This window comes from Antechinus flavipes, chromosome 6, assembly GCF_016432865.1.
Source record: "Antechinus flavipes isolate AdamAnt ecotype Samford, QLD, Australia chromosome 6, AdamAnt_v2, whole genome shotgun sequence".
In the NCBI taxonomy this organism is placed as follows: Eukaryota; Metazoa; Chordata; class Mammalia; order Dasyuromorphia; family Dasyuridae; genus Antechinus; species Antechinus flavipes.
In genome coordinates this window covers 190,769,658-190,796,142 of record NC_067403.1, presented here as the reverse complement: position 1 = coordinate 190,796,142, position 26,485 = coordinate 190,769,658, and the positions used below count along the sequence as shown (strand labels likewise).

At 36.0% G+C, this 26,485-nt stretch overlaps 1 protein-coding gene across 2 annotated transcripts in view; it reads right to left on the bottom strand.

Annotated features, from left to right (window-relative positions):
- Positions 1–2,903: 2,903 nt before the first annotated feature.
- The window catches only part of HTRA3 (HtrA serine peptidase 3), a 46,554-nt gene continuing 22,972 nt past the window's right edge, over positions 2,904–26,485 (bottom strand). Inside the window, exons 3-9 of one of the 2 annotated variants that reach the window (XM_051964072.1) lie at positions 22,404–22,626; positions 18,374–18,568; positions 15,525–15,557; positions 13,506–13,620; positions 6,123–6,171; positions 5,303–5,398; positions 2,904–4,145 (exon numbers count right to left, since the gene is read on the bottom strand). In XM_051964072.1, coding sequence (XP_051820032.1) covers positions 3,980–4,145; positions 5,303–5,398; positions 6,123–6,171; positions 13,506–13,620; positions 15,525–15,557; positions 18,374–18,568; positions 22,404–22,626 — 877 coding nt within the window. In that variant the 3' untranslated portion in view covers positions 2,904–3,979. Of the gene's footprint in view, positions 4,146–5,302; positions 5,399–6,122; positions 6,172–11,009; positions 11,966–13,505; positions 13,621–15,524; positions 15,558–18,373; positions 18,569–22,403; positions 22,627–26,485 lie in introns of those variants that run through there. The other variant, XM_051964073.1, reaches the window with a different exon arrangement.

Below are 26,485 nucleotides of genomic sequence, written 5' to 3'. Positions count from 1 at the left end.
TTTCAAGCATTAGCTTCGAAACCTTGGAAATAGAGTATTTGGATCTGAAAACACATTTTTCACTCTGTGCTGTTTGCATTGGGGGTGGAGGGTGGGTGGATGGAGACTTGAAGTAATGAGTTTAATCTGTTAATAGGCAGATTTCAGCTCATTATAGGTAGCTTTGAGAAGCATCTTGTCTTAAAATGGGTGGCCCCTGATACATTAGCTGTATAATCATAGAAAAATCACTGAAACTTAGAATTGTACAGAAGTGTTTTCCCAACCATTTTGACAATATACCCCATCACTTAAAAAAAAAGTTTATAAATTCTATGCATATAACACTGTAATTATGTGCTACATTGTGAAACATATTCAGTTAAAAAGATGAGATAAACAATTTGTAGTTATTTTTTATTTCTTATTGGTGAGATACATAAAAGTGAGATAAACAATTTAAAGTTGTTTTATTTTTATTTATTATTGGTTCAAAACCCTTTTTGCTGTCACTAAAATATTAATTTTTAAATTTTTAAATATTGAGATGAATACCATACACTCTATATTCTGAACTATTAACTGTGCTTTGTATTTGCTTCTTAAAATTTCTAATGTATCCTATATTGACTGCTTCAATATTCTAGGTGTTTTAGCTAAATTATTTTTATATAACAACCACTATTTCTTAAAATTTGTTTTAAAAAAGTTTGTCATTATTAATGTCATGACTATAATTGTAATAAACTTTTTAATTTTCTCCTCTAAACAAGGGACAGATGAACAGTTGCCATCAGATTGTGCTTACGTGTTAGCTCATATTGTGTAGGCGTAGGGAACTTTCCCCTTATGAAAGTTTATTATGGTCAAGGCCATTAGCTTTCCAGAAACATTTCCAGATCCTTAACCCCTATTCTTCCCTCTGCTGTTTCTACCTCCTGAAATAATTTTTTGTGATTTTATGTACTCTCTCAGCAGAATGAAAACTCCTTTTTTTTCAACTGTAGAAACTGGGGTACAAAGAAATTAGGTGATTTATGTAGGTCATATAGCCACTAACTGGAGATTTGTTTTTTGTTTTTGTCTTTCCATCTTCAGCACAATGCTTATGCTGCTAGAGACACTTCATACAGTCTAACTTCTTAAATGAGACCTATATGTAGGTCTCCCCCACAAAGTGAGGGGTCACAAAATTATGATTTATTATAAGTAGATATTTGATTTGTATACACATTTTATATCCTTATATACTCAGAGCCACATAAAGAATCCACATAAAGATTTCTCAGGTGAAAAGGGGTCGTGAATGGAAAAAGTTTAAGAAGCCCAAGTACATAGAGGATGTACTTGGAGTCAGGAAACCTAATTTAGATTCTGCCTTAAAAATTTACTAGGAGTTATTTAATTTCTGTTTGCCTCAGTTTCCTCATGTGCAAAACTGGGGACCATAGTGCCTGCCACCCAGGGTTGTTGTGAGACTCAAATGAGGTAATTATGTATACAAAGTACTCCATAAACTGCAAAGAGCCATATTAATAATGATTAATATTATTGTCATTATCTTGCATAGATGATAGGGGGACTTAAAAATGCTTATTGACTGCCTGGATTGAATTGTGTGGCCCATTGGTTGGTCTGATTTGGGCAAGAGAGTCTGAGCAATAATAATTTATTTCTTTCCAGGCTTCATTCCAGATTTTGTTTTCCCTGGTCCAATTTTCAGCTCTTAGCTGAAGTTCCACTTTCTTCAGGAGGGCCTTTCATGTTCCTCTCCACTGCTAAGGCCTTCTATTTGAGATTACCTCCTATTGACTTGACATATAAATATAGATATGTTTGTAGATTTATAACACATATCTATGTAGTCATTTGCATGTTCTATAATATCCATTAGAATATGAACTCATTGAGTGCAGGGGTCATGTAGTCTTTTTCTGAATCTTCCTGATTAGCACAGTGCCTAAAACATAGTAAATTCTTAACAAATCTTTGTTGACTAACTGATTAGATCAGGCTCAGTGATATTTGCTGGTCTCTTATAATTTTTGGATTTGTTTGAACAAACTTAAAGAGAATATTTATTTTCTTTCATAAACCTTCTGCCAGGCTGATAATGTAACCTGATTTTTGACATGGAAGGTCTCCCTCACAGTTTGTCCATGAATGAATAACTGGGATAATATGGTTTATACACTTGTTCTTTTTTCTGTAATTACAATTCTTTAATTAAAAAAAAAGCATAAATATAGTGTCTACTTACTAATTATTAACATTTTAAAAACTAAATGAAATCCAAATATAATATGAAACAATCTTAAAGGAAATAAAGTATTATGTAGTGAGAAGTATTTTTCAGTAGGAATCAGATGAACTGAGACTTAAACCTGTAATTACAATTAACTAACTGGGTGCTGTTGGATTCTTTTGGATGCCTGTTTCTTTAATTATTTAATTCTATTAATCAATTGTTAATAATTTAATTAATTAATTTAATTAAGATCTCTTGGAAAGTCTATGTTATGTTCCAAGGTCCCTCCCAGCTCTGATGTTCTATGAGGTCCTTCCCAGCTCTTTCTAAGGCCTCCCAACTCCGATGTTCTATGTTCCATGGTCCCTTGTAGCTCTGCCATTTTAAGTTCTAAGATCCCTCCCAGCTCTCAGACCCTGTGTTTTATATTCTATTGCTCCTTTCAGCTCTGACATTCTACATTCTATGTATCATCCAGTTTGGACATAGTATATATTTATTAAAAACAACTCATCTACTGTCAGGAAATATCAATATAAAATGGAGATGGGCAAGGAGCTATAGAATTATTTATGAGTACCTGCATGCATGGCATTGTGTTGGGTAGAGATCCCTAGGAAATGCAGCACAAGTTGAGAAAACTCAGAGAAAAAAAAATAAGCTTCTGGCACAAGTGTAAGAACAATTTGCTTGTAAACTTTAATATTTTCTTACAGTAGAAACATACAGTACAAGCTACACTGAGTATTCATTTTACAGTAAAGCCTGCCAATATAATGTAAAAACTAATCTATACCCAAAATGTAAAAAAAAAAAAAAGCATATTATTTTTTCACATCATCTGCTTGTTTTTTTTCCTCATATATATGGTTTTAATTCTATAAGAATCATTTACTCTCTTCCAGAACTGCATGACCTAGGTGTCAGCTGCTGCAGCCAATTACCACATTTGTTCATGACCACAGAGTCATGAGAAGGGTGAGACTGCATGGCAGCAAATGGATTTAGTTAGGAGTCGGGTGACCTAAGTTCTCGCCCACCACTTTGCCACTAGCTGTGAGACTTTGGGCAAGTCCCAAGTCCCCATTCTGGGCCTTGGCTTCCTCATCTGTGGAATGGGGCCATCACACCAGATCATCTCCAAGGCCCTTGTCAACTCTACAAGCCTATGATTCTGCCATAAATCTCTCCACTATACCCTTGTATTAACTCAAAGTGGGGAAACTGTTTCCAAATATGATTTCACATTCAAGAGGACATGAAAAGCACGGCTTTCCATCCAAAGAGCTTCATGCTACAGCACAGAGATTTGGATCTTAACCAATCTGATGGGACCTCCCCTTTAGAATATGGCCTTCTCCCCAGCAGTAGGGTTCCTGGAGAGTCTGGCTCTTTCTTGGGTGACACTCAGCAGCTTCTGTACAAGGAAAATATTGTGACTCTCTACTTTTTTTCTAATACAACAGATAATTTTAAAATACTCTAGCACTAAAATTCAGAACCACTGGGTCCAATTTTGCCTTAGAGCAATACCAATAAAAGGTATTTTGGGGCTCCATTAAAGGCAAAATTTGGTCCATCGTTTTAACTCTGTGACATTAGAATCGATTGTCCCTGTACAGAAATGGCTCAGGCTCACACATTTTAGGCCATCTTGTCGTTAGTCAACAGGATATGGGATTAGTTTGAAGAAGAGGTATCCAATATTCCAGAATCCAAGAAGTTGACAAGAGTGTATAGGGACGCCTTCCTCTACATGACCACTTCAGGCTCAATATTAAAGAGCAAATCATCATTTCCTCTTCGAACTTCAAGTAATAGGGGTGACTCCTTCATTACAGCTTCCTGTAGTTCGCTGGAGTTTTTCAAGGGACGGCCATTAACTTTAACAATGATGTCTCCGTCTTTGATTCCTCCTCTGCAAAAGAGATCAGTTAGAATAATTACACAGATGTAAGTCACAAGTGGCTTAAGGTCAGGTGTTCACCTGGGGCTGAAGTTACTTGTGCTTACTTTGATGGAGTTAGAGGGTAAACTTGATATTATACTGTTGCTATTTTTTGTTGCCTGGGAAACACTATATGGTATGTTAGAAACATTATATATAATTACCCTAATTTAGGTTTTATCTCTTTTGATTTGAAATATTTTAATAATCTCCAAATTAATTTCTCAGCTTCTAGTCTTTCTTTTCTCCAATTCAACCTTCACATAGTTTGAACATTAATCTTTCTAATATGTCTAAATTATATATATACAATATTAATAATTAATAATATATTACCTAATATAAATACATGTTATATATCAATTTAGTCATTTCAGTTATGTCTGACTCTTTATGATCCCATTTTCAGGTTTTCTTGGCAGAAATATTAGAGTAGTTTGACATTTCCTTTCCCATTCACGAGTCACACTATCTGTTATATATTTAAACTCAGGAAGATGTGACTTCCTGACAGTATTCTATTCATCGAGATACCTAACTACCTTTTCTAATGTATAGACATGATCGTATCATTCTTTTGCTCAAAAGATTTAAGTGACTACTCTTTGCCCCTAGAACAAAATGCAAACTGTTTTATCTGGACTTGAAGGCCTTATAGAATTTAACCTCATTTTATAATACTCCCTTTTCACATATTTCCCTCCTGAATTGGGTCAGGAAGTTTATAAGATGTTAGAGCTGGAAAGGCCTTAGAAGGAATTTAGGCCAAATGAGGAAACTGAATCCCAGTGAACTTAAGACTTATGAGGGTCACTTGGCTAGTAAATGGTAGAGCTGAGATTCAAGCATGACTCCAAATCCCTGACTCACAAATCTCTTAATTCCCAGATCAATATGCTTTTCATTACCCTACATAGCTTCTTCCAAATAAGTGACCAGAGTGGTCAACAAATGCCCCAATTTAGCATTTCCTTTGATTTATCGTGAAAAGTTAAAATAAAAATCATACCCTAAGACTCTTTATCTTTAATAATTACAAAACATGACTTAAATAATAAATATAAATTTTAATAGGTTTCAACTGCTAAAATGATGTCTTTTGGGCTCAAAATTACTTGCTTGCTCACCTTTGAGATGGCGAATTTGGGACTACTTCATGCACATAAATCCCACTGCTGACATCAGGAAAATCAGGATTGTTATCCTTCAGTTCTTCTACCAAACTGAAAAGAGATGAAAAAAATCATTGTTTATCTTAAAATCCATCTGAGAAATCTCAGACCATAATAATAAAGCACTTGCCTTAGATTGCTCAGGCAAATAGTAAAGTGACAAGGATGTAGTAGAAAGATTACTTGTCTAGACACTCTTCTACACTACTCCCTTTTTCAGCTCTGACATTCAGTGTTCTTAAGTCTCTTATCATATCTGACATTTTTTGTTATAAGATCTCTTAGAGCTCTGATGTTCTATGTTCTTAAACCCCTTCCAGTTCTGACATTCTGTACTCTAAAGCAGTGATTCTCAAAACCTTTGTTTTTGGGGGTTTGTTTGTTTTGAATATCTGTCCAAAAAGTTTTTATGTGGGTTATATATATATAGACATTTGCCATACTGGAAAAAAAAAACTAATTTTGGATTTGTAGATCTCCTAAAAAGATTTCAGAGACCCCAACGATTCAATGGACCATACTTTGAGAACCATTGTTCTAAAGCCCCTTCCAGCACTGACATAATTTGTTCCAAGATGCCTTACATCTCTGACATTTTATGTTCTTAAATCCCTTTCAGCTCTGACACTATGCTCTAAAGCCCCTTCCAAGTCTGACTGACATATTATAATTTTATCATGAGTCAGATTAGTCATGAAAAATAAAATGAATATACAAAGGCAACTGTAACAGTACTTAACATATTATGGGATCCCCAGCCCCTTCAGACACCTACACTGGGGTAATGGTTCGCATCCGTATACCAATGAAGCGCTTTTTCACATCTGGAAAAGAAATGGTGGGATATTGTTAGTTTCAGGTGATTAGTTTCTGCTTTGAGATAATGATACTAGCAGAACTCCCCCAACATTCACATCTCTCCTTCATAGCTTCAATGATTTGAACAGGAAATTGGCCTATTATTCATGTAGTATATGGTACAATGTTAAGAGAATCTTCCTGACTCCAGACCCAGTGCTCTTGAGCCTAACTACCGAGGATTAGAAAAATACAAAGGAGCACATAACAATTTAAATTATATTTACAATCAAAAAACTTTTCAACACACAATTTGCATAATATAGCTTTATTTTCTATCATAAGAACAGCTATATAGTCACCAAATATAGAGGATGCCTCAAAAGTCTTATTGTAATTTTAGTCAATAAAGCTTTACTAATTTAATAATTATTAATTCTCTTATTAATTGAATTAATATTTTAAATAATTTAATAAATTCTAAAGTTTAATTGCTTAAAACCACTTTAAGACTTTTGAGGCACCCTGCATTAAGGCAACTTAATGCAACAAAAGGAATGTTAGAGCAAGAAACAAAGGGAAAGTTCTAGTCATAGCACCATGATGGACTATTCTTGAGCAAGTATAGTAGAGTCTGGGCTCCAGTCTTTCCACTGATCAATGGGGATAAATTATAGTTTTAATGATGTTATGAGGATCAAATCAGGTAACGAATATGAACCAGTTTTTCATGTTATAAACCTTGAATACTAATCTCATTGGGCTATTTTTTTAAAAAAAAGATTTCTTAATCAGGATTGTGTGAGCTTTTTTATTATAAAGACACAGATAATATCAATTCCAACTAGGCATATGACTTTGAGAAATCATCATGTGTTTGGAGTGAGCTCATTCGCATTTTTAACCCAACTTTTCTGTTACTCCCTGCTGTTAGTACTATGGCAAGTCTATACACTGTTTTATATTTTAAATTACTTGATTATAAGCTATGTGTAGGCAAGGAATCATGTTCTTGTCATCTCTGACAAGTTTCAATAAACAGAATTGCAGAGTTTAAAATGTCCTAGAAATCATTCAATCTATTTATCCAAAGCTTAACAGCCCAGATATATGGTTATCCCATCTCCTTAAATATGTCCATAGATGAGGATTCACTACTTTTTGGGTGGCCCATTCAATTCCAGGAAGAAGAGGAAGGAAAGATGGTCATATCTAATGGTTAACAAATTTCATCTTATATTAAAGAAAAATCTGCTTCTTATCTTCCACTCATTGGTCGCACTCCTGCCTTCTGTTGATCTGACATGCCATTTTACACATTAATTCCAATCACTTCTTTTTAAAGAAATAATAGTAATGTGCCATCAGCTGAAAACATATTTTAGTCAATGAATCAGTTCTCTGTGGACAGATTTTTTTTTCCTTAGAATTATAGTTCATCTGTAAGAGCTTTAGGGATAAATGGTATCTTAAAATTTTGGTAACTAAGTCTCTACCCCCTCTCACAGTGTTGACAACTATTGAGTAAGTAACAACAATAACAAACATTGGATTTGGGAGTCAGAAGGTCTGGATTTGAATGCCAGCTCTGTTATTAACTACCTATGTAGCTCTGAACAAACTATTAGTCTTGCCAAGGCTCATTATACATTATACTCTCTGACTTGATAAGTGCATTGAATGATGCAAAAAACAAAGGTCCTACTATGTGAGATCAGTGTGGGAAAATTAATGCTAACCTACTGTGTAAGCTCCTAGCTATTTCAAACACCAAAGTACACTTTTAAAAAACTCAATCACAGTATACTTAAGGAAAAGAGAACATTTAGGCTAATTGAATATGTTTTCTAATTAATAAAGGATCAATTAGGTAATTTTTGTTTCTCTCTGTTGAAAAATCTCTTTATAAAGGATAAGCTGAGCAGCTAAGTGGCTCAAGGGATAGAGCACCCAACAGGAGTCAAGAAAACTCATCTTCCTGAGTTCAAATCTTGTCTCAGACACTTAACCATGTGATCAGAAGCAAAGTCTCTTAATCTGTTTACCTCAGTTTTCTCAACTGTAAAATGAGCTAGACAAGTGACAAGAAAACCCCAAATGGGTCATGAAAAGTAAGATATGACTGTGTGGTGAAAAGATGGACTGGAGACAATGGTTCTGGATTCCAGTTCTACCTCTCTTCACTAGCCAATTCACTTCTCACTGAATCTCAGTTTCTTTATAATATGAGAATATTGCTTCTAGCCCTACATACCTCAAAGGTGTGTTGTAAAGATGAAATGATACAATGGATATGAAAGTGACTTGAAAATTCATGTTTAATCACTGTTCTCTATTTTAGTAAATATATGCTGAACAAGTGGAATTTTGTAGGTAGGTACACAAGATTATTATTCTATATACATTAGGTTCTATTAGGTCCCAGAGCAGTGATTGCAGAAATTCCAGAAGAGGGAGCTACAGTGTAGAAGTGAGTTTTCTAATTACAACTCTTGGCAATTTCTCCTGAAAGTGAACCCTATTTATTTGTTTCTCTGCAGTTGTAGTTTAGATGGTCATATCTAAAGTATCGGGCATCTCCAACTCATTAACTTAGAGTGGTCATCTTGCAACAAAGTCTGTCTGGGATCAATTGATCCCCAATTGATAAGGTTTTCATTCCAAAGTCCTTCTGATTTCTAGTTTGGATTGTAGCAGTGCAGACAGACCTTTGGACAGTCACACAGTGCCTAACACATAGTGAACAATTGATATCTGTTGACTGTGAATCAGAGGCAGTTTGGTATGGTAGACCCCATGAATATTGGGATTGGGAGTAAAGATTGGGTCTGAATCCCAGAAATTGCTCCTTTCTAGCTCTGTGATTCTGAGCAAGTCACTCAGCTCTCTAAGATTGTTTTCCATATGTAAAATGGGACCAATATTACTAATATTGCTTAAACTGCAGTTATTCAGAATGATGTATTAGGTTGGGGATGTAAAATATATGGTAGACTAGGGCTATAGAAATGTGAACTAATTACTCTACAAAACTTGGCCAGAGCAGAGGAACAACAGCTGGGAATTAAATTCATAATTGGAAGACTCAGATTTAAATCTTATTTCTCCTTACTTCTTGTATAAATTTGAGCAAGTAATTTCATTACTTTTAATCTCACTTTCCTCAACTGTACCATGAAGAGGGAAGAGATTGTGCTTAATTATTCCAAAAATTCCTTTTAGTTCTAACTTTTCCAATCCACTAGAAAATAATTTGATGGCATTTAAATCACTAGGTAAGAAGTGGAGGACTACCCTTGGGTCAAGAAGACTGGGTGTAAGATTTGCCTCTGATACATTGTGGCCATGTAATTCTGGGCAAGTCACCACTTTAGGATTAGGACTTCTCAGAAGGTCTCAGGAAGGAAAATTTATAAGAATTGCAAGGTACAATAAATTTGACCATTAGTCCCAGTAAAGAGAGTTTCTCTTCTCACAGTTTCCATTGCCAATGAAATTATCTAAAAAAGAACCAGAGAAGGTTTGGTTTCGACATGGTTCATAGAGATTGGTGGGGATGGATTCCCTGCCATCACATGGCCTTTGGTGAAAATTACCCAAAATGGCGCTCAAAAAGGCACTATATTCTCTAGAATGTTTAAAGGATTATTATTATTAATAATAATAATACATTATTTGACATTTATATAGAACTTTATGGCTACAAAATTTTTTCCCAGCATACATGATCTCATCCTCACAACAGTGGTATGAGGTAGGCAGTTAAAGGATTACTATATTCTTTTGACAAAACTGATGCTCAAAAAAAGGAACCCAGGAATATAATATGTAATAAAATTGCTTAGTTTATATATATTTGTATATATTTGCATGTTGTGTTCCCCATTAAATTGTAGGCTTCTTGCTCTTTTTGTATCCCCATCACTTAGCACAGCTTCATAACAAGAACTTAATAAATGTTTATTAATTGGTTATTGATTAGAGACCTTGCCTAGTCACAGAAGATAGAAATGGGAACAATGGTAATAGAAAGGAAGATTTCAACTTAGGAGAAGAATTCTTAATTATTATTCTTGTATAACAGTAGAATTGGCTGCTTGACTTAGAAAATAATGATTCTTCTATCCCCAGAGGTCTTTGAATAAAGTCTGGATGGTTTCTTGTCAGGGATTTTGTAGAGGGGATTTCTGTCTAACTACAGGTTCTTGAGATTATGGATTGATTAGATGCAAATTAGATACAAAGTAAGTGAGTCTGTGTAGATGGGATATTATAGCTATGCAGGTTTTGGAGAAGTAATAGAGATGAATGCCTTCATTTTACAGATGTGAAAACTGAGGTAGTATGACAAAGTGACCCAGGCACATAGTTCCATAATTCCATAATGAGGACCAACGTCTCTTAGTTCTTTTCACTCCATTGACAGTGAGTCTCCTGCCACATTCTTTCATCAGCCAAATTAAATTTCATATTGCTACTATCCTGAAGGTCAACAGACTAGAAATCGTGGCATGAGCTTTGGAATGACCAAATGGTTTCCACTTTAAGGGCCAGATGTTACACCTGAGAAGCCAGAGGAACCAGCCAGGAACGAATCCACAGCCTGTCTCAGAGCAATTCCCATTTCCATGTGCTCAGTGCTTACAGATGACTATTGTCAACATTGGTCAATTTCCACACATGTCATGGGGCTTCAAGGATTTGAAAAAAAGTGGCATTAATTATTCACACTGTAAACATCCAACGAAAACTTCATACCAATTATATATTGCCCCAAAATTCTTGATGAGGATTACGACAAATGGAAACATTAGAGGATCTTTAATTTAAAATGCAGAGATAAAAAGACTTTAGATTAACAGAGTTTGGATTATCTGATGCTTTTATTAGAGGAAATATCAGATCTTTGGGATCAGCTGGGGGACCCAACCTGTGCATCTTTTTTGGTAACTGGAAAATGGCTTAAACTTTGGCTGTATTCTGAAGAATTACAGTATTGGAAAGTATTTTCTTTCACTGGCAGATGAGATCGTAGACACTGTACAGAACAGTATCTGTTCTCTAAGAGCTTATGTTCTTAAATATAAGTGCAGACAGACACCCATCTACTTTTTTGGTCCCTTGTAGCATACACATATAGAGAAGTAACAGTTCCTCGGTCTTCTCTCTGGTTAGACCATATTGAGAAACTGTGTTCAGTTTTGGAGTTCATGTTGTTGAAAGATGTTGATAAGTTAGAATCACCAATGAAGGACAATCAGATGACAATCAGAAACCAGGTCATATGATGATTAATTAAAGGAATTGGAGATATTGAACTTTGAAGAGAAAATTTGGGGTAGGATAGGAATAAAAAGGGGATTATAGTTATCTTCAAATATATGACAAGTTATTATATTGAAGAGGGATTTGTGAAATTCCAGAGAAGACAAAAGGGTGAATACATTTTAGCACAGTCTAAGGAAGAATTTTCTTACAATAAAAACTATCCAAAAGTGCAATAGGCACTTTGTGAGGTGAGGTAGTAAGCTCCCTTGCAGTGTTCAAGATGATGTTGGAAAGTTACCTATTAGAATCATTTAGAAGAGATTTCTGCAATAGGAGGAGAGTTGGTGATCTCTTAGTCCCCTTTTAGTTCAGATTCTCTTGGAGAGAATATAAGAATAAGAAAACCAAAATGGAAGTTTAATATGGTAACCATAATGTAACCACACTTGACTGCATGAGGTTCAGTTTCCTTAGATGGTGGGGTTGAAGAGAAAGTAATTACAGTTGATATCTTCTCTTTTCCAGATGATTATGATGACATCAGAACTGGAGCTTTAAATCGATAGAATATTCTAAGTTAGCAGCTGGTTTTAGAAACTTACAGATTCAGTTTTAGAGAGGTGGAAATGGAAAAATGGCAACAACAAAAAAAATCAACAATTGACTTCCATGATACTTTAAATTTTTTGAAGCCCATTATAAACATCACCTCATTCAATCCTCATAACAACTCTATGGATAGGTATTATTAACTCCAATTTTCAGATGAGGAGACAGAAGCTTAGACAGGTTAAATGCCTTGCTTAAAATAATAGAGTTAGTGTCAGAGATGGGCCTCAGATATTCCCATTTCCAAGAAATGAACAGGTAAAACTGTGGAGGAGATTAGATCAGCAGATGAAAACTCAATGGAGAGAAGAGAAATGTAATGGGATCAGAGATGATTCTGTATAACAAGGGTCAGTTGCCTGAATTCAAGATGGAACATTACTGGACATCACTGATTTTATTAAGGAGTGCAATAATCATTCCTCACTCTAATGCTTTACCATTCTCTGTGCTAATACCCATCATTTCAATATTTCTCCCAAAAGACCTATTAGGTAGGTACTGAAGAAACCCAAAGAAGTAGGAATGATCCTACCAAGATTACATAGTCAGAGGAAGAATAAAGAACAAAGCAACAATCTTTCTTCCTCTCTGTAGGAGGGGAAAATATTTGTTGTTAACAAGAAAAGCAGAAATATTGAGATCAGGGAATAAGGGATGATAAACACCTAGACATAAGATACTAAGGATTTGAATTAGGAACTAATGAAGACAGGGATGTATAGTGTTCAAATCTGGCCTCAGACACTTAACCTTTCCTGGCTGTGTGACCCTGGGCAAGTCATTTAACCCCAATTGCCTCAACAAAATGTGTGTGTGTGTATGTGTATACACACACAATACAAAATATTTAGGATTACAAAGGAAAACAATTTAAATACAGTTATCAAAATATATTTTTTAAAACAAACAAGTTTAAAAACAACTTCCCCCAATCTATCAGGTTAAATGTCCCTGGACTAGATGATCTTCTAAAGCTCTAAATCTTATAATGCTATGAGATGAGATGTTTCCTGTTGAGGATAGGAAAGGAAGAAGCTGGGCATGGAAACTACCTGAGTGTGCAGTGAGGTGAGTGAGGGGACACAGGAGAGACAAGGAGAAGCTGGAGATGACTCAGTGTCTCCAATCTTTGCAAAACCTCCCAGGGAAAAGGATCGAAACTAGTACCAGAAGGAAAGACAAGCAACATCTTCACAACATATTGCTTTGATCCAAGGCCAAGGGACTATTTTCTTCTGCTTTGGCTCTCTATAAAAAGAGAGTTGTTGGGTTTGTCACTGACTTGTCCCTGGTCCAGGGCTGGCTCCTGTGCTTTATTCTCAGACACCAGCCTCTGTTTGCATCTCCAAGTTAACTGGCTGAAGCTGAAGCTTCACTCTTCAGGGGCAGTGGGCATTTTACAGGGAGAATTATTTTTTGCTTTTGTTTTTTCAATCTTCTGAGGGTTGGTTTTTCTAAGGTCTCCAGGCAGGGACTTTACCTTTGTTTTGCTTGTCATAGGACTCGGTAAGGAAGCGTGTGATACGATCTGAAGGAATAGCAAAAGAGATCCCAGCTGCCACTTTTAATGTGTTTATTCCAATGACTTCTCCATCCTGTGCAAAGAAAGTGGATTAAGTGGTCACTAGAGGACAATAAAGCAAGCCACATTGCCCACAACTTTAAAAAAGAAAGATAAAATTAGTCCAGATTTCTAAAAGGAACAGCTGCCCAGTCATTGTAAAATGTCTCACACGAAACACTTCCCCAAAGTATCCCTTTCAGGCAAATTGCTTCACTTACAATGGCCAATTTCCCATTTTATTTTCACCAATTTCTCATTTTATTTTCACTAATTTCCCATTTAATTTTTTCCAAACTCAAGGAAGAGCTGAATAAGCCTGAAAATGCTTGAGTGGGCTTTCCAAGAGACTCAAGGAAAAAAAAATGGGAATGTTCTCCTTAGACATGCATTTTACAGATAAGGAAATGGAGATCCATAATTAAATGGTTTGTTTACTATTACATTGCTAGACGCTTTTATACTTTTTCTTCCATCACCCACACTAATTTCTAAAAAACGCATGTATCTCTACACAGGAACAAAGACTTAAAGAAAGGTCACATCAGCTGACTCAAATTAGGTATAGAAAACAAGATATTGAGCCACTGAAATGAGAAACTAATAAAAATCACCCCAAAAGAAGAAGTGGATGAAAGGTAAGCACTGAGCAAGAATGCTTAATGAATTAATTTACATTAACTTTTCTGTCATTTCTGAACATGGGTTGTATGATGAAGGAGAGGAAACATGTCAAGGAGGAATATGCAATGGGAGGACCAGGAAATCTGTTAACTTTGTCAATCCCAAACAATGGGGTAATGAGAGAGGGGTCTTGCACGTCAGGATAGGAAATAAAAATGCTCATTCTGGTATTCACAGGTGCAACTCCTGCCCTGGACAAATCATCTGCTTCTTGCAAGAATCATAAATGAACCAATTACTTCATATATTCCTGAGTCCTTTTTATCTTTGTGGCATATTTTTAATGCTTAGAACCATACAATTCTGGAATGGTTTTTAGCATATAGAATGTCAGCGCTTGAACACAGATCATAGATTATTAAATAGATTATATTCTTTCAGAGATCACCTGGTCCAAACTCCTTATTTACAGATTTAGAAACTATGACTTAGAGAAAGGAAATTATTTCTTTAATGATTTAATTTAACCTAATGATGCTAAAATCCTCAGTACTGTCTGATGTTCCATATCAGAAACTGATATGATTTTATCAGTTGACATGACCTTAGAGAAAGAGCATTCCCAGATACTTTGCTGATGAATCCTAAAGACAATGGGATTTTTCCATCTGATTTGAAGCTGAAACCTCCTATATATGTTTTCTCTCCCATTTTAGAAGGTGAATTCCTGGATAGCTGGGACTATCTTCCTTTTTTCATTTTATCTCTAATGCTTTGCAAACAATAAGTGCTTAATAAATACTTCATTCATTCCTATATTTGAAAGAAGAAATTTTCCAACATGGAATGTCCCTTTATATCTTACATTTCTACCTTCAATGTTCCTTCCATGCTGGCTAACTGATTAACAGTAACTGATCAGTTCCAAAATACACTTAAAGAAATTTTGGAGGAGAACATGTCAATCTCATATTGATTGATCCTGAAGTTACATGAGATATAAGGAGGTTGAGAGTTCTCCTTCAGTGGAAGACTTGGGGAAATCAAGCAGCATTCTAAATGTCCCACAGACAGACTTCTTGGAAATAACTCTAAAGCCAAAGCTCCTAAATGTTCTCCACTTATCAGTAATACTATCTGAAATTGGACACTTAATCTTGTTTTATGGAAAGACTAATGATCCACTTGTGGATTGCCTGAACTCTTTGCTCTTCCATCATGCTCCTTCTTGAGAGTCATGTTGAGGATCATTAACAGGAAATTCCTGGAAATTGAGATTTTTGAAGTAAAATCAGTTTTTAAGCAGGTACTTACCAGATTAACCAAAGGTCCTCCTGAGTTTCCATACTGTAAAAAGAGAGTAAAAGACAACTATTAGATTTTCAGTCTTAGGGGAAAAAAACTTGTCTGTATTGAAAATGTAGTTCAAAGAAGTTACATAAAGCATTGAAGCTGGAAGGAACTTTGGGACTATAGCACACAGTTTCTAATCACCTTCTAATGGCATTGTCTCCCTAAATAGAAGGTAAGCTTCTTGAAGGCAGGTACTGATTTGTGCTTTTCTTCCTGCAGTGTGTTTAATAAATGCTCATTTAAGAAATGATATAGTTGAAAGGTATCAAGGACACAGCAAATAAGACTTGAAAGGATCTTCAGTAGAACTAGAAGCAATATTAAAACATAAACTCAGAGCTGAAAGAATCCTCCTTCAGAGTTAACTTGCTCAAAATCACACAGCTGATCAATGGCAGAGCTGGGGCGTGAAACAAGTCTACTTCAGTGCCCAGTTTTCAAAAGGGAGCTCCTAAAATATTCTTACTAAATGGTAGATTCACTGATAAAGGTGTATAAACTCCTAAGGTGATCAACTTTGAAGAGAAAAACTTTTAAACAGAGGAATTTTTGGTCTGTTTGTTAAAAGGTACAGTCTCATTAGGTCATAGCTATTTTTTGTACATGATTACAACCCATCTTGGTGGGCCATTACAAACATAGAAAGGATCTCAAAAATCAGTTATAAAGAACTGTATAAATGTGGATTATTATTCGTGTGGAAGCACCCACAGAAAAACATTAAAGCTCTATATGACGACTCAAGAATGCAGTACTGATATCTGTGTCACAGGAATTATCTTCTGGAGGAATGTTTTCCTAATGCAATAAAATTTTAAAAAAACAAATCACTTGCATCCCTTCTCTCCAGCCTTTTTTAAACACTAGCAACTCCCTATGATTCATTTGTCCTAAGGTGTGAAGAGGAGTATGGTTTAGACATAAAATTGTCTAGAGGAAAGTATCTGAATCACATCATTTTAAAAACTTTTTTCTTTTACTATGAACATAATCATCTATAATCCCAAACTTTCAAACAAAGAAGGAAGAATCGCATAAGATGAAATTTCTGTAGCACAGAATTTGTTTTTTAAAGTTATACATATATAGGTGTGTGAATATATACTACACCTCTCATAAAGTTGTTTTTTGTTTTGTTTTATGTTGTGTGTGTGTGTGTGTGTGTGAGTATGTATGTTTTGTTCAGTGACACTCTAATAATTCTGTATTCATTAGTTCTTCTGGATCAGTGAAAACCCTTCTCACTTTTTCACAAACCTATAAATGTTCCCGATTTGAGTGTTGCTTAAATTGGATTGGCACTTTGGTAAGAAACATCCATTCATCATTCACTCCCTGTTCCCATGAGGGAAAAGGTTGAAACTTTCTGAACTCCAAGATAGGAGGCATCTTCCCAGCTGAATTAACAAGTCCAAAACAATGCCAAAAACAACAATGAAGATTTTTTAAATGCTGATTTTCTATACAAACTGCAACAAAAACCATCTTTCTGCTCAAATCAGACAACATCTGGAATATTACATTCATTTTGGGGCATGATCTTTTGGAAGGGACATTGATATATTGGATTAAGTACAAGGGAGAGTGACCAGGATTATGAGGGGACTGGAAATTATGGCATATGATGATTAGTTAAAGGAAATGAAGAAGTTTAGCTTGGTGTCTTAGGGGAGACATGAAGGCTATCTTTATATATTTGATGGATTGCATGAAGGAAGGATCAGTTACTCTCTACAGAGAATAGCAAATAGATGATAATATAAGAAAGAACTTGTTTAGCCATTAGAGTTATAAAATAGACTTCCTCCTGCCTCATATGGTGAGTTCCTCATGATCCCTGAATGTCCAAGCAGAGAATAGATGATCATTTGTTGTAGATGTGTTGGAAAGGTGAACTGAGATCCTTTAATAATCTCTTTATTGACTTTAGTTTCATCATCTACTAAATGAAGAGCATAATCCCTGTCCTATGTAAAGCATAATCCATAGTTTATAAAATGGAGGAAGCCAATTTATTTAGAATAAGCCCATATCTATATCCACTCTAGGAATTTAGAACTATTTTACAATATCGTTTCTTTTGGAAAGATAAACAGTCATTTAATCCATTTCCAAGCTAGAAGCCTTAATAAATGTGAAATTTTAATGATATGAGCAAATAAGTAAGGTAAAATGATTTTGCCCCAGGATGCTGAATTTAGATGATACTGACAGTGCTTTCAGCCCTTCAGCAAGGCAGAAGCAACACAGTTCAACATTTAGTTAGCAAAAATAATCAGTCAAAACAGGAAAATAACAAATGAGCTCTTTTCTTGCCTAGCTTTCTCTCCTAGCTTCCTCTTCCCAGGCAGGCTTTTATGTTGTTAATTCTGAGCAGAATTTACGAGGTTTGCCCCAGGCATTAAAATTCTTATTGATGGCATTGGTCCTTAGCTCTTCCATATAGATATGTTATATATGTGTGTATGTACACATATACATATATGTTAATGTTTATATATGTAAAATACATCATTTCATCTGTAAATTGAAAATGATAATATGACTTCACAGGATGTGATTAATGTCAAGTAACATGACATTTGTAAAGCTCTTAGCACATATCTGACACATAGTAGGTGCTTAATAAACACTTCTTCCCTCCCTCCCTCCCATCCACATCCTCTCAGCCACATATACATGTTCAGATCCATAAACAGAAACCAGCCCATCTACAAATTACTCTTCCACCTGCAAATTATAATGATGTTGGACAGCTCACATACAGCTATTAGCATCAACAATATTAGTAAGCTAAGGGCATGACTTACATTGATGATGGCATCTGTCTGAATGTAGTCCATGTCAGAGTCTTTAAGACCCAATTCCTTCCCATCTCGCTGGGCTGTGCTGACAATTCCTGTTGTGACTGTGTTTTGTAAGGCAAAAGGACTCCCAATAGCCACCACAAATTCTCCTGGCCTCAGGTCTGCTGAATGTCCCAGCAGTAACACAGGTAGTTTTTTCTAAAGAAGAGAAAATTGAATAAAAGAAGATGAATAACAAAATTTGTCCGTGTGTTTAACAAATATATTAGTTGTATTTCTCAGGAAGAAAATAATGAGTTACTTTTTAATCGTATTTATGGTTTTATAAATGTGGGGTGCTCCCAGTGAAGGACTTCCTTTTCCAAAGCCTGTCAATCAAAGCTCTGCATCTTATTATCTTAGAGAATTAATTGCCCAGGGATACTAAGATGCAAACACACTTCTCTACAGCCATAGAAACAGCATGTGGCTGAGACTGGACTTGAGCCCAAGACTTCTGGAGCCTGAGGTCAGTTTTCTATCTAGTTAATAATGCTCTCAATGAAAGGTAAAAGTAATAAACTTTTGCCCATTAATATTAATAGGCACAACAACAATAATAAGGTTATATTTTGGTTTCCAGATAATAATCACTAACATTTATGAGACACTTTAAAGTTGTCCAAGTGCTTTAGAAATATTTTCTCATTTGATCTTCACAACAAAACACTACTATTATCTTGTCTTTGCAGATGGGGAAACTGAGATAGACTGAGGTTAAGTGACTTGCCTGAAGTCACACAACTAGTAAATGTCAGGCAGAATTAGAACTCAGATCTTCTTGATTCCGTGATTCCACACTCAGTATTCTATCATGGCATCAGAGCTTTATATGGAGTTATTGTTACTATTATTATTATCGTTATTATTTTGGCATCAGGAGAAATCTGGATCCAATACTGCCTATAACACTAGACAGCTACCTAGTCATGGATGAACTGTTTCATGTCTCCAGAGCAGTTTCCTTATCTGTAAAATGATCACAATACTTTCACTCAGTACCTCATGGAGAAAGTGTGTTATAAACCTCAAAGTAGGGCAAAAAAATGGACAGCTAAGTGGGGCCATGATGGATAAACTGCAGGGTCTGGAGCCAGGAAGACTCAATTTCATGCGTTCAAATCCAGCCTCAGACACCGACTATCCATGTGAGGCTGGGCAAGGCATTTAATCCTGTTTGCCTCAGTTTCCTCATCTGTAAAATGAGCTGGAGAAGGAAATGGCAAACCACTTTAGTATCTTTCCAAGAAAACTCCAAGTGGGGTCATTAAGAGTCAAATGCTATTAAAATGTTTGAACATCAATCACAAAACTTTAAAGTAACATAGAAACATGAGTTACTGTTATTATTATGATTCATGGGACTCTGTGAAGTGTTTTTAATCTATGGAAGCAGTGGTATAGTAGAAAGAGCATGGGCTTTAGGTTTAAAAAAGCTGCCTTTTACATATATTGTACTTGAATGATCTTGGACAAGACACTGGGCTTCAGTTTTTTACCTATAAAAATAGGGATGGAAATGACCGTTAAGATCCCTCCCATTTCTAGCTCATCTATCCTATGAGCTTCCCAATAAACTGGAAACTGAGACCCAAGGCAAAATTCACTCAATCCTTAATATATCCAAAGCTTTCATCCTCAAGAATGATAATCTCAAGGTCCCATCTAACTCATGGTACAATTCCCTCCTACGCCAGCTCTCTCTTTCACCCAGCTGAGTTGGGGAAATGCAAACTAATTTGAGTTTGAGCCCAAGCAAAGTCTAATTATAGTACCTATCTATAAAAGTCACACAATGCATACCAGAGCCAAATATAAACTGTTTCTGGATGAAAGACAGCCCACTGTAGTGGAAAGAACTCTGGCCTCTTATTAATTCACTATAGGGCCTTGGGCAAATATGAGCTGGAAGGAGCTAGGTGTTCTCTAAGAACAACCTTTTATTTTAACACTGGAAATAAAAAACAACAACATTGTTCATATGCTTATCTCTCTTATTCCCTGGGTATCCATTTCCTCCCTCTGTAAAATGGGAGCCTTCCACCGGATATCTTTAAAGTCTCTTTCAGCTTTGAAATGCTATGTCCACTGTTGGTACACTCCTCTTTGTGCAGATCTCAATTGTGAAAACCCAAATTCACATGGGAGATAAAGAGGTAAAACTTAGAAATTTCATACTTTCTCTTTATCCAATAAGACTTTCTCTCAAAGTATCAAAGAGGGAGTTTCAAGACTTGGACATTTACAAAATTATACCAAACCTCTTATTCCATCCTTTCATAATTAAATGGGTTCAAAATCAAACCTTGTGTCATTTCTCTAGCTTAAGCCACAGATTTCTAATTTGTAAAATGAATAAGGGAAGGTCACTTCTAAGATCTCTTCAAGTCCTATGATCCTGTTGATCCTAATCCTTTGCCCTAAAATATTAAATGGAAACTATAACACCCTGAGTCCTTCCTACGTGGATTTGGTGAGATGAGAGGCCATTTCAACTTTTTAGATGATCATTCCAGACTTTATTAGGACTATTATTACTGGGGAGCAAGTGCTTTGGTTGGCCTATGAATTAGGAGACAGGGAGTCTATTTCCTAAAGTTTTAATTTCATGACCTAAGTCAGTCTCTGAGCCTAAGATTGATTTGTAAAATAATAATATGTACTTATCCACACCCTCCCACAGGTTGTCTGGAGGTCAAATTTTAATAAGTAAACAGGAAATTTAGCTGGAAAAAAATTTTAGAGCTGAAAGGAACCTTAGATATTATCCATCCCACCCTTTAATTTTATAAGTGAGAAAAATGAGACCTTGCCTTCCTAATTGCGGAGTTTCTCCCTAGGACTACCATTTTATCTAGGACCCCAGCCAGGCTTCATTTAACTCTTGTCTGGACTCAATTATTTGAATTTTTCTTCTCTTTACTCGCTATCCTAGAAAAACCCTTTCCCTGAATTCCTGCCTGGCTGATGGGTGACTTCTTTTCTGAGATTGCCATTGTGGGATGCTTTATCTTATTCTCAGTAGCACTATCCCTCTCAGCTACTTTTTTTTTTTTGCCTCTTTCTCCATCCATTCTTGTTTGTAGGTCCCTGGCAACTTCTATCTAAAAGATTACCTTGAGAAGAGAACTTAAAAGCATTCTAGTCTAGTCTCTTCTTTTCAGAATTCCATCCATCAATCAAAAAGTATTTACTAAGTACCTATTACATACCAGACACAGTGCTAAGTGCCAGAGATACAAAAAGAGGTAAAAAATAGTCTCTACATTCAAGAAGGAATCTAATGAAGAAAGACAAAACATGAGATATCCAACCCAAATCACATAGGGATTGCTAGGTTCTTATACTGGAGCTCAAGCTTTAATGTAATGGTTCATTACTTGTTTATCAAGTCAGGAGACATAATTGCACAACCCTGAGAATGCTGATCTTTGTCAGCTTATCTTCATCCTGTTTTACTCAAATTCCACATCCAAATTCAGCATGTGGGGGATGTCTTGATGCTTTGGAAAGTCCCCCAATTTATTTTTGTACCTCTGGAACATCTTACGTCCATATTGTAATCACTTAGCCAGGGGAGATGTTCCATATTTCACCCAATCTTTGACCACTCTGCCCTCTTGTTAATATGTGATTATTGGCCCTCAAAAACAAGATCTATCAACCAGTGAGATTCTATATTTTATCAGACTTCTTTTGTAAATGCAGGTCTCAAACTTTATAAATACAAGGCTCTGGAAGAAAAAGACATGGCAGATCATGAAGATGCTATGAGATCCATTTCAATAAAGAGGACCTTGGGATCCTTTAATAAAGTGCTATCGGTTCAGAGATCTGCCTCAGTCACTTTTATTTTATTATAAGTTGGACAATTTTCATCCCATATATATTCTCTTCTGTTTCTGACATCCTAGGAGCCTATGATGCCCTGAAAAATTAAAAAATTCAAATCATTTTCTGCCTAATAAGGACACTACCTTCTCTACTTATTTACCTTGGGATTAATTTTGATCGTGGCGATATCAGACTTCTTGTCAATGTCTTTGATTGTCGCCTCGTAGGTGTCCCCACTCTGCAGCTGAACTTTCAACTGCTGTCGTCCAGAAATGGCATTAGTGCTTGACACCACGTGGGCATTGGTCACAATTAAGCCAGATTCTGAAATGATGAATCCAGACCCACTGGACAAAGGCACATTTCGACCGAAGAGAGGATGCCTGTGGCAAAGCAAGCAAAAACACAGATCTTTGTAGATTGTGCGGCAGTGGCTGGGAGTTTATTATACCCAAAGTTCATCAATCCATCACTAGCATATGGTCTCATAGATGGCGAGAGTAGAATAGAGCCATAGAATATAGAACAGAGAAAGTTAAAGCTGAATGGAACCTTAGAACATAGAGCATAAATGCCAGACTCAGAAGAAGCCCTAGAACACAGTGATATTACAACTAGAAGGGGACTAGATATGATCTTGTTTAATTTCATCATTCTACAGATAGGGAAACTGAGGTCCAAAGATGATAAATAACTTGCCTGAAGCCACATAGATATTAGATACTAAATCTGAAGCCCAGTTCATTTGATTTCAGTTCTAATTCTCTTAGCTTTACACCACAAAAGCAAGTTATTAACATTTATTAAATACCTAGCATGTTCCAGACTCTGCATTAAATACTGAGAGTATAAAGAAAGGCAAAAAACAGCTAGCCCCAGCCCTCATCATCATCAGAAAGGTGATGTCATGATACACAAATAAATTGGATTTAAGTGAGAGAGGACTGTGCAAGGTTACCTGCCTCACTTTCCCCTCCAGGGCCATCTGGGTCCAGTGGCCAGATATAGATAAGGACGACGACTGGATGTGGCTCTGAATGCAGTGGGAAACCCTTGGTCTTTTTAAGGTAAGGATTTTAACAGATCCCAATTTGACTGAGGCAACACCCATTCAGTGATTGAGGCTAGGTAAGTTATGAAGCAGAGAATGGTCTTGGTGATAATTTCAAAGGGAAGTCACTAGTCTTCATGAGAAATTGTTTTACCAGCTGAATAACTCAGGCTGTATTTCAATCAGTAAATGATTGAAGGAAAAGGTTTCTTTAGGCTGCTGAGGAAAAAACCAAAGGGATCCTGGGGAACATGATAGCGTTTTTAGGTATTCAAAGGACTACCAAGCAGAGCAGGAATGCTAATTGGCCTCGAGGGAGAAATGGGTAGAAGTTGATCTTGCTTTGTTCAGTTACATCCCAGTCTTTGTGGGTCCCCTTTAGGGTTTTCTTGGCAAAGATATTAGAGTGGTTTATATTTCCTTCTTCAGCTCATTTTACAAATGAGGAAACTGAGGCAAAGAGGGTTAAGTAGCTTGCCCGGGGTCATATAAGTATCTGAGACTTCATTTGAAATCATAAAAATGAGTTTTCTTGATCCCAAGCCAGAACTCTAACTCTGAACCTCCTAGCAATCCAGGGTCAGAAGGGAGACCAATTTTTAGCTCAGTTTGAAGAAGTCATTCCCCAACCATCTGAGATATCTAGCAACCAAGTAGGATCCTATAATTCCATCATCCCCTTCCCACAAGTCCAAGTAATGGGATTTCAGAGTTTTGATGTGGCTGCTTAATAAAAGGGTAATTAAACTAAATGGAGCTCAGTTCTGTGATGATTAATGAATAACTTGTTTACTTTCTTGATGTAAATTAACTCTTTAGTGCCAAGAACATACCACTTAGACCTCATGGTACAGCCACATATCAAGTTTGGAAGGATTCCTTCTAAGCAATGAAGAGATTTGGATGTTTGTGCTAGTTCACAATTATTCTACTATGTGAACTCAGACAAGCCTCCTCATCTCTCAGTTTCCCCCTCTATTAAAGAAAGGGGTGGTCAAAGACACTTCTTTTATTATGAGTAATTTCCAAATTACTTAATTTCCCTGAGCCTCAGTTTCCTCATCTGTAGATAAAAGTGTTAAACTAAATAGTCTCTGAGGTTTGTGCTCCTCTGACCCCTACCACCTGACATGCTCCGATTTAAACTTCTATGTTCTGATATTATTTGTCCTATGTTCCCTTCTGCTTTCAATAGTCTATGAGTCAACACGGACTCTTTTACAGAAATTCATTTTATTAGCTGACTAAGCCAATCTGTTGCCCCATCTGAAACCTGTCAGCTCAGTAGCTTATCTGCCTTTGTGGAGCACCTGCAAATTCCTGCTGATTACATATGTTTTGTCTCACCTTTCAGACAGCAGACTCCTGCAGGGTGGGGACTATATTTGTCTGTCAGCATATACCCCAGGCACCTATGTCAAGTTCTGTGAACTCTGTGGAAGGTCAATGCATGTTTTTTGACTGATCATTATATTTTGTTTACTGGATCATTTTTATCAGCATGGATCAGTAAAAAAGGCAGTCAGTATAGTCCGGGCAAAAGGCTTAGTGCCTGAGAATAAGCAGACTTTGTGTCCAGTATGGGCTCCATCAACCCTGAGCAAGCATTTCATAGGATCCCAATTTCTTCATTTGTAAAATGGAATAATAATAATTGTCTTCACAGGATTTTAAGATCAAAATAAAATATGAAAATGTTTCAAAAATGAAAAAGTTAAGTGACATTAACATCAGCTATAATTATTGGACAGCTAGATTGGATAGCAGAACACTGCATTTGGAGTCAGGAAGACATGAGTTCAAATATGGTCTTGGATATGTACTAGTTATATGACGATATGCAAGTCATTTAACCCTGTTTGCCTCAGTTTCCTCATCTGTAAATTGAGCTATAGAAGAAAATGGCAAACTACTCTAGTTAATCTCAAGAAAACTCCAGATGGGGAGGCAGCTAGGTGGTGCAGTAGATATAGCACTAGCCCTGAAGTCAGGAAGATCTGAGTTAAAATCTGACCTCAGACACTTAACACTTCCTAGCTATGTGACCCTGAGCAAGTCACTTAATCCCATTTGCCTCAGGGGGAAACAACTTCAGATGGGGTCATGAAGAGTTAGCTAGGATTTAAAAAGCCTGAACAACAAATTATTATTATTTCCTCATCATCATCATCACCATCATCATCAGATGTCTATATGGAATAGTGAAAAGAGCATTAAACCTGGAATCAAGAGTGCCAGATTCTAATTACTGGCTGAGTGACCCTAAAATGAGCTATTTAAACTCTCTAAGTCTCAGTTTCTACAGCTCTAAAATTTTATACTTCCTCCTCACTGGGTTGTTATGAGGAAAGTACTTTGTGTATCTTTGAATGAAATTTTTTGTTGTTATTCTCAGTTTCATTGGTGTAGGAAATTGAAGAAACTGAGGAAACTACTTCTATTAATCTAAATTGGCCATTTCTTTTTGGCAAATTGCAATTTTTTTCTGCCTTGTTCCTATATCACCTCTCACCTCCAGTTTTCTGAATCACTTGTAAGTATTGCTTTTCCCCATTAAAATGTACTTTCTTTGAGGGTAGAGACCTTCTTTCTAATTGACAGCAAAAGAGGCTATGTTATCTGACTTCTAAAGTCTTTTGATTCTTTGGTGCATAACCCACCATCCTTACCAGACTGAAATCTCTTCCAGAAGAAATAAAAACAAATAATTGAATTTCAGAATTTAATATGATAATTTAATAAAAGGGTCTTTGTAATCAGGGTTCTTTAGCTGGTAATTAAAATAAATGAGACTCAGTCCTGTGATAATTAAAGAATAAGTTGTTTACCTTCCTAACATAAATTAACTCTTTATTGCCAAGAATAATTTTAATAGAGTGGCCATTCATCAAGCTCAACCCTCAGGTCTTGAAAGGATCTTTCTAAGCAATGGGATGTAATAGAGCACTGAATCTTTACAATCTTATTTTTCATTATTTCTTCCCTAGAACTGGTCATAGGATCATGTTTAACTTTGTTGAATTTGAAAAATATTCTTCCTGCTTACTGAACATAGAAATGATGGCCATTCCATCAGTCTGTCAGTCATGTTGATCTATGGTCTTCACCATTTGACTTTAAGTGATTTTTTCCAAAGTTGTACTCATTAATCCTTTTTATACACTCAACTGTTCAGTCAAATCAGTTGTCTT